Genomic DNA, 20,400 nt, shown 5'->3' on the forward strand with positions numbered 1-20,400 from the left:
TATTTGCCAATTACTTTCATGATATTTTTCCAACTCTAGAAACTAATTTTATACTATCTCCTTTAACAAAATATTTCCAGTTTTAATATTTTTGTCAGAAATCCAGTTTCACAGAACAACTATGCATCTTAATTATCAGTGTTCTTTGATATACTTCAACCATGTATGCATTTTCACAGAATGCTTTGCATAAACTGGACAGCTGCTTCAATGGAAAGGTGTACCAGTCCCGATTAGTCTCAATATCTATAATTGTACTGCATAAAGAATGACAAAAATTTAACGTAAAATCTCAATAAGATTACCCTCATTGAGGAGACGAGTGGAAAACAAGGTAATTTTATAAAAGCCCCAAGAAGAATACAGAGCTACTCAATCAGCCACTTCATTACAAACACTAGTACTTGATATGAACTTATTAACACAGTGAGCTCACATCACGAAATTCATAGCACTGCAATTTGAGTATACCTAGATGGTTAAAAAAAAAATAAGTTAACCTACGTCCAAGGTTTGAGCCAACAAAATTACTTAAGATATACCATAAATGGAAAACAGTCATGCACATTGAGTTTACATTTTTCCAGGTATATGTAAGTTCTTATTCTTCACTCGTTTTAATGCCAGAAACTTACCTTATTCACTATTTAAAAGCATAAAATAATGACATTATGAGCGAGAATTTCTGAAGCTGTATTTGCTTAACCCTGAGTAAATTTTATTTCATACAAAGCAGATATAAATGGTCACAAATATTCACACTGATGACAAAACAATGTCTTTACCAGTTTTTCACCTTACAAGAATATCTTGCAATAAGTTATACTTCAGTGTTCCCAAATAGACAGAGATTACACGATGATCTTGAGGAGATTGAAGATTGATGTCTAGTTGCACACATGGCTTAAGAATTACTTGAACATTTTTGGCATTTTCTATTTAAATTTGTTCTTCAAGAGTACTAAGAGCTCATTTTGGATACATAGACCCTGCTTAAGTTTTGTTTGTTTATAATGAGAATGCATTATTTTTACAGTTGCAATCAGGATGCAAACTTGGGATGAATTACCCTTCAATTCTCTAATTACTCCCTCAAATTTAGTTAACTGACTCATTTTGACTTCAAACTTGCAATGTAATGTAAACCAGATAAGGGAAAATGATAATGTTACTTATCAAGATTCTATTTCTATATTTGACCAGCATGGTAAGTACACAGTACCATTAAATTTACCAGGCCTAACATGAAGAGCAAGTCCATGAAATAAATATTCAATAAAATGGAAACAGGTATTTCTTTTCTCAAGATAAACCTTCCATCACAACAAATTCATCTTTTTATTTTTCCATTCAATTATTCTTCAAAACTTGTACCACCACAACCAAGTTGAAGCATACCAAATGCTCAATCTTTGGAAAGTAACTCATCACTGATAGAACAAATTTCCAGGACAGATGAAGGGCAGGATAGGTAACCTACATGAATACCTACATGTGATGGGGACACAGTTGATTGGAAACTTTAATGTCAGGCTACCTGATTACCTACAAATCTATGGTGAATTATAAATTACAGTTCATCAACCAAGGCTTGAAATTTCTTTCAACGAAAGACAAATTTGAATGATTGTTGTACTTCGGAAATATAAACATTTCCCCACTACTGTTCCGACCCTCCCTCCCCTTGCAAACCAACAAGATTCATACCATTGGCACATCAACATAACATACACTCTCCGTTGACATTCAACTTCACTTTCACTGCGTTCCACTCCACACTTAGCTCGCTCAAAGGAAGGAAGATACTTCTCAGACTGTGTGCACATTCCACCATCAGGCAATCAATTACACCCAAGTCCTCTCCCGGCTCTCAAACCAGTCGCTTGTGAGAAGAACATGACAAAGGGAGCAGAATGGTGTCAGATCGGAGGGGAGCAACTAACTTCAGAATAAAATACTCATCCACTCTTGCATGTAAAAAAAGTTCCTGATTCAAAAACTTATATCACTCAATGTGCACTTTCACACATGTTTAACACACTCACACAGATGCACAGAATCCTTGGCAACAAACCAAAGGTTAGCTTCGTGCACACGCCATCAGCGGCCGACAACAGTCACCACCAGTAGCAATCAATTCATGACCAAATATTCACTTTCCGCAGTGCTCTTCGCAGCAGCAAAAAACATTTACTAGCACCCACCCACACCCGAAATAACCAAGCCAAGGGGATAAACTCGGGAGAGGGCACCCACGTCCAGTTTCCATTTCAACCCCCACTCTTCTGGCAAATATGCCCTCACTTATGTCGTCGACACGTGTGCTCCATAGAGCCAATGCCTCCTTACATTTGAAAAAAGCCCAGCCACTAGAAAACTTTTACGACCAACCAAACCGGGAAATATATTTGTGCTTATAAAACATATTTATTGTGACAAAATTAGAACGGACCATTGAGGCCACATTTCTAGATTCGCTCCAAATACTGTTTCAGTTCAAAAAGGTGAGTAAAATCTCACATTTCCCAAGGAATGGCTAAAAACAAACATTTCCTCATTGTATCGGCCAAAAACATAATCAGAACAATAAATCAAATCAATACAAAAAGAATGGTGAACTTGAATATAGGAAGTACAAAAATTCTAACCACAGTTCACACTTATAAAAGTTACTACGATGTATCACGTATTCACAAATCAAATCGACATAGCTTGCTACCGGCAAGTCCTGGCAGTATTTCCACAAAATGGAGGAGAATATGATCCAGTAATTGGTAAATGGAGAAAAACTTGAGGGGAAATGAGTCTTGACTAATTTGCAAGCATGGTATAAGTTCATTACATGGTTCCCACCTCACATAGGGAGGAATAACTGCAATTCCCATGTTCCAAATAAACCACCAAGCACTGTCGCATGCCTCTTACACTCACGACACCAAATTACAACCAACTTCAACAACTTCATCGGGGCATACAGTGAGGTCCAAACAATAACCAATGCCCCAAAACACTAATTACAGTATGCATCATGGATTAATTCCAATTCTGCCTCAGTTCGCCAAAGCTCTTGTCTTGAGGTCGCATGAGCACCCCCGAATAAGAATATTCCCGAGTATCACAACATGCAATAAGCCAAGAGGCATCACACTCTGTCACACACACAGTGACAGCAACAGCACAAATATCTCGGTAGGCCTCAGCACTGTGAAACACTTCACAAAAGAAATTAACTTGAGCCACTAGTGTGTCAATCCAAAATTACGACTAAATCATCCATTCCTTTCACACTGAGCTTCCTCCATGGCTTCCGTGCCGCCCGGCGGATGTCCGTTGCACTGAGTTGCCTCCTCATTTTTCTGAAGGAATGAAAAGAATTTATCATCACTGACATGCTATTTAAATAATGAAAAATCAACATAATTTTTACCTGGAGCCAACAATAGCACTTTCTAACTAAATTTGTTAAATATTTTTGAAAAAATTTCAGCACAAAATGAAACACAGAATGAAGTCGAGTTGGACGAATCCAATATTTTCTTGGATATGAATCCAAATCTAAATCTCAAAACGCTCTCAAATACTTATAATCCCAAATTTTTCAAATCATACTTAGTTCAAATTTAAAGAAAAAAGCAATGCTTAAATAGAACAGCTATTACCTTCGGATAAATTTCATACTTCCATGCAGTCAGAAATGAATTAATGAAAGCACATTTTAACATACACACCCACGCCTAGCTTAGTGCAAGGGATGCATTCCTTGGGGTCTTTGCCCTAATTGAATTTGCATTATTTGAGACTATTATAACATTGGGAAGATAGGGATGCATTCCCGGTAGCATAGGTGTTGAGTATCGAATTGCCTATGAATCACATATATTCCTATTAATAGCTTTAGAAAAACTTATTTTTATAAACAATCATAGAATAAAATATCTTTACAGATAGTAGGTACACATTCAAAGACGTTTTTTCCTTGTTAAAAAAATTTTGCATGTGCGCGATGGCTAACATCTAGGGAAAAAATGCATGCTATCTCAGGGGTTCATCCAGCAGTTGACGAATTTTCAAACCAGTCTAAAAACAATCTTTTGTTGCTCCCCCAAATGATAGGAAAATGGTACTTTGAATACCATCTCATTGCTCAACGAGTTTGTTTGTTTGTGTTGGTTTTGGTTTTTCTTCCCTGTAAATGAATGAACAAAATTGGATTCTTTCCCAAAACAATCTCGCCTCGTCAACATTAAAAACTGGTTCAGGGGAAAGGTGCCACTTTCAATCACAGCTTGGAGGTTATCAGAAAATGTTGTGTCGACTGTGCTAACAGCACTTGCAGATTCACCTGATATGGCTGCATTGAAAATACCTGCTCGCCTTTTAAATTCTGGAACCCATCTGAGCTTTCACTAAATGTCTCCGAGCGATTACCACCGACATCTTCTTTTACAAATTCAAATACAGCCAAAGCTTTGGCACAAATTTCACGTAAGTGCTGAGATTGGAGCACCTGATGTCACTAATATTTTAATTTCGTCTTTATTCAGAATAAGACATCGTGAGTTTCAACTTACGTGCAATATCGCTTTGACGCACGCTCCATTGTCAAAGCAATTGATCACTTTCAATTCTTCTTCCAGGTTTATGATTTTCCTTGATAACTTTTTATATTTTTCTGTTCCCATTCCTATTTTTGTCATTGTTTACTTGGTTTTTAATCCATATGGCTCTTTTAAAATAACCTTCTACTGCTGAACAACTGCCTCACTGTATTCTTGAGATGCAGAGAGGCTAAGATTGCTGGGAGGGAATGAAGCCAATGTGTTTGAGACTCTCCAGCAGATTCTTTTGTGTGTTGATACTATTCATACGCAACTTGGCCACTGCTCTATTTTCTCCCCTGGTAATACCTATGACCTCGAAGGCTTAGGGTGGACCCTCTCCGTGGGAGTCAATTCACCCGATAACATAAGATGGCAAAAATTACGTCTCAAAACGTATTGCTTTATAAATCCAATTGCCAATTTCTTTAAACTATTGTACAAACATGTCTGGGCAAAAAACTTCACGAGAACATGTAAGGTTAAGGTTATCCACAATAACAATACTATTGATTCAGCACGAAATTATGAGTTAAATGCATTTCTAATTTGTAAACATAAGATCATGAGTCACTATTTAGCTTAAAATTCACTATGGAAGAGAAAATCATGCATTACCCATTCAGACTGATTAAAATTTTTAAAAAGAAACTTTTAAACTAATTCCAGTTAAATTTTTTGGTACTTTATCCATTCAAACTCCTCATTCAACTCTGAAAAAATTTACTCCTAGAAGTATTGCCACATGTAATTGCAACAATTTCTTTCACAAAGAACAACGGACTCACTTGCTTGCCTCCGTGGCTCTGAAGTAGACATCATCAGGGGCATCCATCCACGAGATCACTTGCTTCCGCCCGCCTCCCATTCGGCTCATTGTCGCTATCTTTGCCTTCCCGTTCAGGTGGTTGATGACGGAGCGGCCGAGGAGGGGAGAGGCAAAAGGAGCGCCCTCCCCCACCACGGCCGACGATGGCGCCACCCCACCAGCCCCAGCCACCATGGCCGCTGTCGCAGCCGTCACTGCTGCCGCCGCCACTGGCAGCCCCGCAATGGCGCCTCCGAGGCCTCCGCCAGCGCCCACGCCCCCCAGGGCTGCCCCTCCCGTCCTCACGCCACTGCCCACCACCCCCAGACTGGGAACGCTCAATCCTACACCGCCCGTCAATGGCTCTTTAGCCGGCCGCTTTGCAGGACTGGGCGCTGCTGGGAGTAAAGAGAGCACACACACAAAAACAACATTAGTACAACAGAAGCAATGAGTCAAAAAAATAATAAAAAAACGACCACTTATCCACTGAGAAGACTACAGCTAAATCCTAAAGACAGTCAGTCCCCCCAGAGCTAAGCTCAACACTTTTTAAGCCATAATTCACTCACTCAGATTGCTTTCATACAATCTGACTTTCTGCTGTCTGCTGTGGAAGGCATGGTATATTCCTTCTGTACCCACGCCTGCACTGTGAGCTCGTATGTGAGCAGTCAATAGTTCCCAACACGGCTTGGACCAATACATTCCACGGTGCCATCCACCATGCAGGCCACAGTTCAATTTGTCAGAAGCCATCCATTAGAGCCCAAGACTATTCAAGTGACAGCTCCTTCATCTCATCCATGGGAGACAACAGTAAGTCAGATTGTCTGTACGTGGCTGCAGTGATTCATTCAACCCAAAGGTTGGTTTGGAGAGGTGAGGGTAGAGCAGGTACGTGAGTATTTCACACAGCCCTGGAGGGAGGGAAATGTCTTTTCCTCCGACCACCTTGCACTTAGATGAAAATTGTTTGCAGGTGTCCAAAGGCTCCAGGGACTTGAGTACTGGACCCTTTGGTCAGAGGCTAAAGTACTCTACCCACTCTCTCCCCTTATCTGATGAAAGGAGCACTGAATCATGGTGCTCCAAGCACCACAGGTCCCACTACATGATAAGCACTACTGTCATCAAACTATCATAACTCACGACTCAAGGTGATATTCGTACCTGTTCCAACTTTCTAAGGTAAACGCCAGTGTGTTACAATCAGAAGTGAAGTTCCCAATTCCATTTGGTTTTCCTAACTGAAATAAAACTTCTTGTACTTTCCACACACTTTTAATTTACCACCCACCAAAAAATCCACCTCGAAACTACTGGCATTCTGGCACTGGCAATGGAAGGCAATGGTGGAGGGAGGAAGGTGGTCGACTGGGGCAGAGGGGGGTGTTGGGAGATTTTGGATTGGCTGAAGAGTTGAGAATTTAATTCTGAGATATTATATCATTCCAATTGTTTATCCCTAAAGTTCAAAAAATGGGAATCAGATGTTTCATCTTACATCTGAGCAGCATTTGGAGAGGTGGAAGGGGTCTATGATTACCTAAGTTCCATGGGCCACAAGCACTCAATTCAATTTTTCAAATGCTCGAGGGTTTTCTAAATGGCTTTAATTCCTCAGCATCCCTTTTACCTTATCTAATACACAATGTGCTCCTCTAATGGGTGATGCTAGCCAACAATTCAACTCCATTATGACTATATAAATGGTAGACACATTCCAACCATCTCTAGTTCACAGAAATTATATTGCCCAGCAAAAAGCATCCTTCTCTGCCACTAAGCTGAAAGTCATACATGCATGCCTTCTCTGATGTTTATCCATGTCCCTGGCATCAGGTTTTTCAACCACTGTAAAGCACCACAACTGCAAAGTATAGCAAGGGTAAATTCTCAGAAAGCTTAAGTTTCCACAAGAGATGACTCCTGCAGGAATTTTTCCACTGCAGTTAAGGATGCATGTATATAAGCCACCAACTACCCAGCATTCAGAATAGAATAACTAAACGGTATTTTATTAGTTTCACTATTTTTAACAATTTTTTGGAACACGCCATTTGCCAATCGTAATTACGAGTGACAATTCTTTAAAAATCATTTCAACAAAACAAAGACAGATTCAACTGGAAAGTATATCTCATGGAAAGATAATGGGTCAAGCACGAGTAGGTTTCCTAAGAGGTCGCCAAACCAACAGAACTTTTAAAATAGTCTAACATTCCGGGAGTCTCCGGTCCGACCCATAACCTCAGCATTAGCAGGCAAGGACTTCACCCCATCACCACCAAGACCATTTTTATGAGACAGATAAACAAAGCAGGATTAGGTGGATTCAAATAAACATAACACCAAGGATTTACACCAATTGATAAGACTTGTCCAGACCTTTCATGACACTATGCTCATTCCGTACGATGATGCAGAATGGCTTAGTTTTGTTTTCTTTTTTGTCACAACTGTTATGGTATAGGCGGCATAATTTTTAGTGACATGGAATGGGTTAGTGCCCCAATAGTTAGTTCATACTCTGCCATGGTGATGCAATTAATTCAACAAAAACTATTCTCACTTCTAATAATGGCAGAAGCTCGTGATGAAGCAGAGGTTAAGAACAAAAATTGTAAATTAAAATAATTAGTCCTGAGGTCCCACACTAAATGACAATTAGAACTTCATTGGGGAAATGTGATGATGGGAACTTAAGCCAGAAAAATTAAGTAGTATCTAGTTTTTTTCTGCTTAAATTAAACACATGTGGGAAGCCAATCATACCTTAAACATCTAAAAAGGAAAGATGGGTTTTAGGAATAAGGTTTAAGTACAGAAAGACAGTATCAAAACATCTTAGGCTATATCTCAGAGAAGGGATAAAAATTGCTGATAAATTTCAAAATTAATAAATATTTTGCTGGAATTACTTGAACAGTTTAAGATCATTACAGAGCCACTCTTACCATAGTCCATTAATTACCCATCAATTCAAAAATAAGCATGAATAGAATCTTAACACATAGAACAATATTATAAAAAGAGTAACAAAGCATGCAAAACAATTAATTTGGATAAATGAATTTTATGACTTTAAAATGTCACCACCACTTTTCACCAACATATGCTAACACAAAAAATTTTAAACCCATAAAATGAACATTTAATACTCTACCCTGATCTTCATTTTGACACTATAAATACTGGATGAGTAAGAGTATGATATGCAAAAAAAAGTAGAATGACCTTGCTAGTATCATTCCAAAAGATCTAGTTTGAAACACAGCAAAAAAGGTCAGCCAGAGTACTCAAAAGTTATTTTTCATAGCCATCTGACCATAAAAATATCAATAAATTACTATGAAACTTAAAGATAGACTTGGTTCAACACTGAGATCTAAGTATTGTTTTAGGCTGCCGCTACAAGTTTTGATCTATAATGATCGCCTTCATATTAAATATGATACAATGATGAAATTGACAACATGAAAAGAGCAAATCGGCAATGCCTGCAACTAGAAAAACTAACTCCTCACATAGAAGCAAACACAAAGGTAACATAACAATAGGACCTTCATGAACTCATTTCATCACAAGTTCTCTCAGATGGGTGAAATTACTTCCACATATGCATGATCAAAGGGCAAGTACAAGTTACCCAGTAGCATAAACTAGCATTTAAAGAGAGCCCACAATTTCATTTCACGGCAGATTCTACCGACACATTAACAGGTATTTTGAAGCACTTTGTAATTGATCCTATCGTCCAAATATAAACTAAAATAGTGGATTAGCTTAACACAAGACAAACCTGATATTCCTAAGTAGGCAAGCATTAAGTAACTGATAACTTCTCTATTAAAACTGTAGATTATAACATCTATAACAAAATATAACCGAAGTCAATTCAAAACTCCATGGATGATTCAGTAAAATTTCTCTTTGTGAATACAAAATGCCCCCTAAAATCACGAAAAACGGAAAGCCATATCCTCATGACCCTACCACACAGCCACCATAAGCATTAGTAGATGTTTTCTTAGACCCAGGAAAGAGATATAATAATAACTCTTCTTTCAATTATTTACACATTTAATGATTAAAATGTCTTATCTTTTTAAGGATGCAATTAGCACTCAAATAACACAGTTAAGAACATGTATAATGGGGAAACTAGAAATGAACAATGGCATACAACAATGGTATGGTATTACTCAAGAGCTTCACCACAGAGCAATTTCCCAAGGCAAAAAATACAGTCGATTCAACATCAAATAATATTCATTGCACATTGACAAAATGAAATCCAACTTTTTAGCCAACTTAAGCATTCATACATTGGTCTTCTGTCGGGTCAATCACAATGACTATAAATCACCAATTTTATGGTTCAATTACAAGCAAACAACTCCACCTACATCATACAACAGCAACATCGTCCAACATCCAAGGGACAAACAGAAACATGAATTAAGGGTACTGCCATTGATGATTGGATGACAGGAGTAATGTCAATAATTTCACTTTGTCTTTATTATACAGGGTTTAAGAGATTCAACATGTTTTCTCCAATACTTTGATAAGTAAGACTTGGACTAAAAAAAATTAGCATGCTATTATTTCTTCAAGCTCTCTAGATATCTATATAGATAATGATAAAAGTTGGAGCACAAGCTCCTTGAAGATCTAGTTAAGTTCACAACTACATGAAGACCACAATCTTGGCAGGGGTCTTGTCGATCTCATTTATTTTCAACAATCTCAACAAGCCTCGCAATGCCTCTTCCTAAACTCCAAGATGTGACTGAATACGAGGCATTTAGCTCTACGGCCTTTACAGGTTTAAATAAAATGCTCCAAAAGCTGTAACAAGTTACAGATTCCAAGATGTGACTCTTATTCCCTACATGTGTCCCCAAATTGAACCATCTTGGTTCAATGGTCACTAGAACAAAAACACTTGACCATATCAAATCTAATAATACATTTCACTTCTTTTACAGCAATAATCAAGTATAGTATTACGTTGTTGGGGATCAACAGCAGACTAGGCAGGCAAGCACTTTGCCTAGGTCTGGGCAAGAGATTGCGAGAGAAGCAAACCTGAAAGCACCAAAACTGAATTTGACGAATACTTCCACAACTGGAGAAATCACCTCTTGTCACCAGGAACTGGAGCAAAAAAAAAAACAATCCAACCCCCACTGCCTTGCTTTGCTAGATGAGTGTGCACCAATGCTGAGAGCTTTGTAGGAAGACTGGCACTTGGTCTTTGTTTTCAAGTGGATATGCCTTTCAATTTGTGGACTGAGGTGGGGTCTCAGCGGAACGAAGGACCTGGTTAAGAAGTGTATGGATTTCTGCTGGGTTGCAACCCTCTAGTGCAGAGCAAGACTCATCTTTCATGGCGGAGAGTTAAATCAAAACAGAGGGGCTAATGGATTGGGGAGTAAACCACATTCACACAGCACTAAAAAGGCACACAAAAACTGATGAAATAAAATTACATTGGTAAATACTGCAAAGAAGAAAAATCATAAGCCATGACCTGCACTCTATCCATGATTACTCGGAATTGGACACATTGCTTATAAGAATTATGCTCTACCTAATGGAATATGGGTTTCCTACTTTCCTAGAGGAGGATTTTAATCATTTGAATGCATTTACAAGCGACTCCACAAAGTTACACTTCTGGCTAGCCCTTGGATCTTTCCACAATTACATTCACGTTTGCCTCTCATGAGATAAATTTTTATTGACTAAGAGGCATGTTCCACATTATTAATATATAAATTCAAAATATATTTTCCTTCTAATTATACGACCATAGACTGTACTTTTCCTCCCAAAATTTTTCTTGCCCCTTCTCTCTTATGGGCCCCAGGAATACTCTAGATGAGCCACAGAAGTTAACGCATCAAACACTTGAAAATACCTATTTGCCTCCTTTTTATGTAAATCAATTGTATCCTATTTTAGACCTACCACTACACCTCCCTTTTCAACACACCAATTGCAATCTCAACTTCTTCTAATCCTATTTGGCATGTGGGTTTTCATGTCTACACCACAACTTAATTTCTCATCCTATGCATAACATAAGTATTACCAAAAATAGATGTGGAAGTACCATTTATAAGGAAATCCACATCAAAGTGTAAATATTCTCCAGAAAAACCATTGGCTTGAATGGAACATGAAACTATACCTCCTTAATTCACGAATACCAAAGACACGGGTTCAAATCCAGATCAAGGTCAATGATCGCCAATTTGTTGAATTTTCACTCTAACATGCACTTGTGGGTGATTCTGAAAAGTGGCTAGTCTGTGGGTATCTCCTTGAATTATGAAATTCACATCATGTTTTTGACTGTCATTGCCCATACTGGTTCTTGTATGCATGTCACTTTTACATCAGCAATCTCCACTATGGAGGCTTCCCACAAATCACCGATTCATTTAAATCACATCTTTACTCCTAAAATTCCTCAATTCTATTCAATCATGCAGTCCTCAAAGAAAAAGTCTCAATTGTTTTCACGAGCTTTGAGTCATTACAATGGTATTGAACTTGGTAAACACTGATTCACCCTACAGAAATGCTTGCTCAATTCTGTAGTTCAGTATTTATTGTTCCACATTCGTGGACACTGCCTGATTGAAGTTTCTTGGACAATCTTAAGTAGGAAGGCCAAAATACCAGCCAGTCAAGAGGAAATCAGAGAAACTTAAGAGTGTTTCATCACTACAACACTGCGAACCTCTCCACATGATTCATGCTTAGGCACTGTAATGGTTTAACTCAATATTCAATTTTGCTTGAAACCTTGTTAAGTTTGAAGAGCCTCATACTACACATTCAGCAGTAAACATTCTGTACTTTCAATACATGCGTTTAGCAAACATTGACAATGGCTTCCGCTAATGATGTATGAATTTTTGTAATACATCCGCTCAAGTTTTAGGATAAACACAACAGTTTTCCCAGCTATCCAGCAAGCGTCCTTAAGGAAGGATGACCCGAGGATGCTAGCAAGACAGCTGGTGAAACTTTGTTGTATTCCTAACAACTTATAGCGAACGATACATGCATCATCATGAATACAAAGCTGCAAACGAATGAAAACTTACAACTACAGGATATTCATAATGACTTGACTTATACTGAGACAATCCACATTGCTTATCTCAGTCTATTTCTGTTGTGCCCATATGTGTTAAGTGTGTAGAAGTATAGAGAAAATTAATATTTTCCTAAACAATTGACAACCTGCATAATCAATATTTTTCAAACCCTGAGGAGCACTTAGAGAAAAATGGTACAGCACTACACTGTTCAGTTTAAAGTGAGGAGCATAAAGAAAAGCTGACTGAATCTACGTTCACTCATTTCACAGATCATTAAGATGAGACGAGCCAAACTACTCATTTTCATAGTAACCCACAATCAGTCTCATTTGGTGTGTGGCAGGGGACTGAAAGGTGCACAGGATGTTTTAAGTATACTTTTTGCATCAGGCAAAACCATGGAAACATACATAAGTGACTCTTCAAATTCTATGGGACTCTAAAACATTCTTGTAAGTAAAATTTAAAACAAATATGAAATGTTGGATTCTAACGTTAAATTTACCTAGTTTACTCTTTCGTAGCCACTATTGATCTGAAAGTGTAACCAAGTTAATGACTAAGCCAATGAAACATTGCATTTCCATCCAAGCAAAAATTGCTGGTGCCCAATTAGGAAAATTCTGTGGGGAAAAAAAGTGACGAAACCCACCCAGCAACATGAGTAAAATTCCTACTTAAATAAAATCCAGATATATTCAACTGGGACATTAAAAAATAAAGAAGTAAATAAACAGGTGAACAGAGGAATAAAAAGGAGATGTAAGTGGGGAAAGACAGATTCAACTTAATAAGTCCATAATGTGTGAAGTTCATCGTAGAAAACAGTTTTCTGGTGAATGGATTACTAATGAAGAAATGACATCAATGCTCATATAAAATCTAGTAGAAATGAACAATTCATGAAAATTAGAAAACCAACATTAATTGCTTGCAAGCAAGAATAACCAGGGCTCCTGTGAGATGTGAATTTACAAAATGATATGGACAAATAAAATTGAATAAAGACATGTTCATAACACAGGAATGAAGTTCAATCTCATAGAAACTAGTTAAATATGGCGTAAAGATGAGCAGGAAATGACATTAGGACAGTTAACATGAGCAAATTACTGAGAACAGGTTATACAAAGCATGAAAACTAATATCGCATAAGGAGAATCCAAGAATCCAAGGAGTATCCAAGAATGGGGTGTTTTTACTGAAGAAAATTCATTCACCTCGCCATAATTTTAGGTGACAGAGCCCCTGAAAGTTGCCTATAATCTTATGGGCGAAAATGCATACGAAAGATGTCATGATCTAAAGAGGTTGAATGGCATAAAAATAGTTTGCAGGGCCATACTGTACCATATAACTATTCTAGCATTACAAATTCCCAAAATCTTTCTAGAAACAAGAAACTAAGGAAACGATAAAACAATACTTTCATGACGTAAAAATTTAACGGTCAAAATATTGAACTCGTGTGATAAAAACTCGTTAGGGATTCATTTGAAGGACATTACTTAAAAACTACCCACCATTTAAATTTTCCGGAGTTGGATGATAGATCAATAAATATTCCATCATGACCAATTAAAAAAATGAACCACCCTTAAGTTATTCTTGATGAGGTGGCAGGCAAGACCACGCCTATGTGATAGTAAATGGGTCAGTAATTGGACACGATTTTCTTAAGACCAAAAACAAATGCACCACGTTTCCATAAACTTTTTAGGGTAAACTGTCAAACCCTGGGTTTCAGGCCCTATCCAAGCACATGGTACTAACTAGGTATATTATCTTTCCATGGTGTGCCCAATTTGAGATCATGAAAACGATCTCCCTCTCCATTTTCACAAACATATTTGTATGAATTGCCATGCCCAAATAAAAAGTACGTGAAGGCATGGATAAATTTAAAAAAATATTATAGCCATGCATCATTTAAGGTGCCAGACAAACCACAACATCAAATCTTACCCCACACCACACAATTATGCATAATTGCTGCTGTATTTCTTGAGTAGCTCAGGAGAGAGAATTTGGTGGATTTCTGAATGACATAAATATTAGTCTCCATTCGTAGTTCTAAATGTTTAAGAATATGATACATAATTTATTAAGAAATGTAGTGTGTTCTATTTGCTTGCACACTGAGTAAATTGAGGATAAAGGTATTTCGACATTTCCCCCTAAAACTTTTATGAAGAGGGGCACACACAGAGCACGTCATGCTAATGTTTATAAGTTACTTCCTGAAAGAATAGGGAAAGATATAAAAATATGAACAGCTAACTAGCACATGAAAACCAGATCAACACTCACTAAATACTATCCCTAGTCATTAATTCCATGAGCCTTTAAGCATTTGCTCAATACAGTGATCTAACTTCCTATCCATGCAAGGAGAGTTCATTGTTGTTGACTAGTATGATCAACATGACCACAAATATTACAATAGATGATTCTCCAGTCAGACCCCTACGTGTGTAGACACCCACCATGCACTCAAAAAGGTTTACAAAATGTTGCCACTTCCAATGCTTACAGTAGAGCGATCTGAATTTCATGGGGAAATAAACTATAATTAAGGCTGTTAACTGGTATTTATTAAAGTGATGATAAAATCAACAAGGTACAAAAGCTAAAAAATGTTTGTCTTAGTGGGATTTTCATTGCATTCATAATTTACTTCCAAGACTTCTCAGAGAATTGATGATTTGCAGAATGCATATGCACATGGTTAGCAACTGCGTCTCATAATAAAATGCAATGGGACCACAAACATTTTCAACCATACTAAGCAATTTCCTGAATAAATTCGTAGTAATCCTATCTATATACAGCCCTCGTGGTGACTGACTCACTCATGGATACAAATTCCCGACCACTTCTAGAAGTGCTGGAGAGCTGAAATTTGGCACGCGTGCGGGGAACCCGAAATGATTCGGAGAAAAAATCCGAAAACCGGAAGTTTCCGCCACGTGTCGTCGCTAGAACGACAAAATGGCCGAAATCGCGCTTTTTCCGGGGACCGTCTTCCGGTTTTTATTTTACTGCGCGCGAACCGTGCATGCCACACGGATCGTTAATGCATTTTTTGAAAGCTGGTAAATGTAGTAACGTAATTATGTTATGTCATAAGTTTCTTTTTAAGAAATTTGCTGCCAAAATGGCGTCCAAAAATTGGGTTTTCGAAAAATATTTCATAACTTCCGCTCCCCTAGTCGTAATTACAGGTGTAGGATATTGAAAATGATTATTATATATGCTCATAACATAGTCTACGAAATGTAGGTAACGTTTTTCTTTCATCGTCCTTGGTTACTGAGAATAAAATTAAAATATTCCGAAAATCACCGAAAATTACGATTTTCAAAAGATTAACACAAGGTTTTGTCAATTTTAACTCGACCGATTTCTTTCAAACTTTGTAGTTACATACAGCTATGCATTGTCTTTCAGAAAACATAAACATTTTAATAAAAGTTTAATGGATCTAACCGCGAAAAAATAAAAATGGCGGGCACTGCTAACATTTTTCAGGGACTGGTTTGCTTTTTATTGTATTACTTTCGAAATATGGATGTCATAGGGCACAATTCTTTTAGACATGACAGTAAATGAATGTGACCATATAGTACCGTCATCTTTTAACCCCCCAAAACCCCCTAAAAAATTAAAATTAGCATATAAGTAGCCTTGTCGGGTACCTTTCGTCACAATTCCGCCGCTTTTCCAATCTTTACCATTCATCGCTACGGAATTGATGTGGACGATTGATGACCGCTGGCAGTAAAAACCTATAAACCCCCGGTAAACCCACATACACCCCCCCCCCCCCCAAAAGATAAAATTTTCAAATAAGTCTACTTTTTCGGTACTTTTCGTGACTATTCCACCGCCCCCAACGACTCATCCCCCCGAAATTTATGCGAATGGATGGTGACCGCCAGGAGTACACACATTTAAACCCCCGGTATCCCCGTGAAATCCCCCCCAAATGTAAAATGTGTCATTTAGTCTCCTATTTGGGAACTTCTCGCAAACATTACGCCGCACTACCCGTCCCCTCTGAGCTCTAGATCCGGAATATTTGGTGAGGGCGAGCCACCGTAAACCATACGGAAAAAATTACCAGAACACCCCCGATTACCTCCTGGAACATCGCCGAAAAAAAATAAAACAAATTTAAACTCGCCTTTCCGTATAGTTTTCGACACAATTTAACCGGTGCCCCTACCACTTATTAAAACCCCCGATAACCCCGTGAAACCTCCCAAAAAATTTCTAATAAATAGCCTCTCCAGGGAAAAGAATCGTAAGACCACTCTTCCGGTCCCCTAGGACTTATTGGCACGGAATTTATGAGAACTTTTAGTGACCACTGGTTTAACACAAGTATAAAACCCCCGGTATTCCGTAGGAACCCCCCGAAAAAAAAATGAAAAACTTGCCATTAAGTCTTCTTTTATGGGTACTTGTCGCCACTATTAATCCGCATTGCACTACCTTTTACAATCATCGCTACATGATCACTGTGCACTTTTGGTCACCGCATGCATAACACATTAAAATCCCCGAATCCCCCTGGGCACCCCTCTCGGTGGGGAAGACCATTTATAAGGGCTAGGCGGAGCAGCCGCGGGGGGCTCCTCAACCCCAAGGCGGCGAAGCCGCGCCACAACGAGGAACTGGCGTAGGCGAGGGGGAGCTTCAGCAACCCCCGGGCGGCGTAGCCGCCCCGATGTTCAAGCGGCGCAACCGCTGTGGACTCCCCCCACCTCTGGGCGGCGAAGCCGCCCCTTAAACGAATGACGGTGAAACAGTTCCGAAATGCCCTCGCCCTCTGGCACACTAAACCCCCAGGCGGCGAAGCCGCCCTTCAGCGAGGAACGGCGAAGCCCTTCCGAGGAATGAGTGGGGCACCTCCCTACCCCCTGGCCGGCGAAGCCGGCCCCTAGCCGTGTTGAGATTATTCGAACTTCAAAAGTCTTCGAACGACCACAAATGTAGACGGCGAAGCCGGAACCGGGGTTTTAAGGGGCGGAGCCCCTTAACGAGCGCGCGGAGCGTGCGAGTATTATGCTATAAAATGGTGAGAACAACAATGAGGCAGTAGGGCCAAATATCTCCAATAGTTGATGGTGACAGCCGAAAAAATGTTCATGCACTTTTTTTCCAGAGTAGCTGCAGTAAACAAATCATGCATCCCACGAAAGGGTTTTAAAACACCTAATTTAAAAACTGATATTTTTGATGCGCTAAATAAGCCTCTCTAAAGCTTAAAATAACACCTACATAATTCCACTGAGGTTAAAATAACCATCCCTAGGAATTCCACACCATGAATTTAGCCTATAAAATTGTATGATGACAAAAGCTAATATCATCAAGTGTTTAAAAATAATAAGTTGAGTAAGTGGCTCACTAAAGAGGGAAATTGATGATCCATAGTAATTCATATTGAAATCTCTGACGAAATAATAGAAATTTCACGAACATCGAGATAATACACCACCCAGGATTTCTGTCCACAAAATTAAGCATCAAAAGCTAAGGAAACTATTTATTCATGCTTTATAAATCAATTTTATGGCAAATGTCATCATATATAGAGCATATCTCCTCTTAATGATCAAATATTAAGAACTTGAAGAGGTATTTTCCAAAATCAGTGAGTGGTGTAGCTGCTTTTGAGTAAAGATGAGCAACTAATCATTCAGGTGATGAGCAGAACAAAAGGACAAGTCTGTTACGACATCACACGAAAATGTAATGGTTTTTATGTATTTTATGATTAATGAATTATGATCCTTTACAAGAAAGTCCCAAACTGAAAAATTCTTCACGATGAATTTTTCTAACGAAGCCCGAGTGATAAAATGAAAATTAAGATAGAAATTTAAGACACTCTACTTGAATCGAACTTAGTTCTAGTCATTGAATGCTACATTATTCAAGATAACATTCATGTTAATAATATTCTTAGCCATAATATACCCTTGAAAATGAACCATATATAGCTGGAAATTACTCTGGGCAATTATTGTGATTGGTCATCTACCACAGCCTGATTTCTGGCAAGCAAGGAAACATGACTATATTCGATTGAATGCCTCCTTTATTAATCTGAATGTTACATTAAAAGATGAAATTGACTTGTAATTAAACAAACCATTAGGCAATTAGCTTTAGCAGAGAGGAATGCAAGATGTTATCAAATTTCCATTGAGAATGGCAATGAGCAACCTTGCATTCCTATACCTTTGCTTTACAATAAATCAATTGTACAAACATAAAATTCATTTAATTTTACACAGTGAGATCACATGAACATTTTGTTGGTAGAAACAACATTAAAATGTCAATAATTTACTGAGAGCCTTAAAAAAATAAGAATATAAAAAATAAGTAATTTTTTTTAGCATCAACCTCAGGCCGAAGGAGACTTGAAAAGTAACTGAGAATCCCAAGGATAAAAAATTGATTCTGAAGCCAATATTACTTTTCAAATTTAGAGCAACCATGCAGAAATTCAAGGATGAATGCATTAGATTTTACATTTGAAAAAAAATTAAATCATTTCATAAAAAATTTAGTGACACAAGTTGCTCGAAGACAGCCAAATGGGTGATCATATTTGATAAGGACAAACAAAACATAGAGAGAAATGAGGGGCAAAAGGACAAAAAATATACATCACAAGGCTCGTAAAAATTTTAAATTTTACTGCCTCATAATCCAAAATATTTTAACTTCCCAGGCTTCCAGTGACAACAAGCTCTGCATCACCTGCACTAGCATGATAACATTCGACGACATCCCACAGATCAATCATTTGCCAAAGACAAACCTTTATGACAAGAGGTATACAACGAGAAGATTGAAAGAGAGAGTCAAACCGGGCGGATGAAGCACAATTGATTTTCACATCATTTAATCATTGAACCCAGCAAGTTTCAACGCCCCTGCATCACCATTTAGGACACACAAAAAAGCACAAATTGAATAGATCATCAACAGTATTTTAAAATGTACTATCTAAGACAAGAGAAGAGCATTTAAAATACTTGGGTTCAATAAATTAATTATGAAGACATTGAGAGTCTTCATTCCCCTGGAGTGACTATGTTGAGATCCACAAGAGTTGAAGCAAGAGATTGTGGTAAATGACTCAAGGGTTAGTAAAGAGTTGCACTCCCTAAAGAATCATTAAAAGCAGAAAAAAATCTAGAGAAAGTGATTAAATAAGTAACACAGACCTTTGATAAGGGCTTCAACTCCAAATGTAAAAAAGAAAGGTTTCACATCTCCAAATTGTGAGGCAAGTATACAAAAATATGTATGGAATCATGAATTTTCATGAATTTCAAAGAAGTTAATGATAAATAACATCCCAAAAAAAAAGCAATTCAAAATTATGGTTTTCTAATATGAAAATTTATAAATCAGTAAAAATATTCTTTTTAAAATATGAGATAGAGAAATGTTGTAGAAGGAGTATTAAAACAATGATATACATCAAATGTAATAGTGAAAAGTGGAGGGCAATGTCACAACAATAGTTGAGAAATTCTTACAATCAAGATGAAATATTAATACATATCTTGAAATTGCCATCATTTAACAATGGCATCTCAAGTCAAGTGAGACATGACACTTCATATGCTTAACTTACAAATCTTTGAATGATGAACATTAGAAATTTTTATGACAATGCATTGAGTATTATGGTGACTGAATATGTAAAACCTCTACATTTCCTCAAAAACCTTACACTTAAGAAATAAATTAAAGAAGGCTTAAATTACAGCATGAATTAAAAATGTTGCAGTCACCAATCATAATCAAATATCACTGTTTGCACATATATATTTAA

The 20,400-nt window shown here is 37.8% G+C and overlaps 1 protein-coding gene across 5 annotated transcripts in view; it reads right to left on the reverse strand.

The window, feature by feature from the left end:
• Nucleotides 1-674: 674 nt before the first annotated feature.
• LOC124168449 (metastasis-associated protein MTA3) overlaps nt 675-20,400 on the reverse strand; it is a 169,137-nt gene continuing 149,411 nt past the window's right edge. For 3 of the 5 annotated variants that reach the window (XM_046546696.1, XM_046546693.1, XM_046546695.1), the window contains 2 exons: nt 5,387-5,801; nt 675-3,356 (listed from right to left, as the gene is read on the reverse strand). In XM_046546696.1, the coding sequence (XP_046402652.1) occupies nt 3,248-3,356; nt 5,387-5,801 (524 nt within the window). In that variant the 3' untranslated portion in view covers nt 675-3,247. Of the gene's footprint in view, nt 3,357-5,386; nt 5,805-20,400 lie in introns of those variants that run through there. The other 2 variants (XM_046546694.1, XR_006866936.1) reach the window with 2 other exon arrangements.

The sequence above is a fragment of the Ischnura elegans genome, chromosome 11 (genome assembly GCF_921293095.1).
Source record: "Ischnura elegans chromosome 11, ioIscEleg1.1, whole genome shotgun sequence".
NCBI lineage: Eukaryota > Metazoa > Arthropoda > Insecta > Odonata > Coenagrionidae > Ischnura > Ischnura elegans.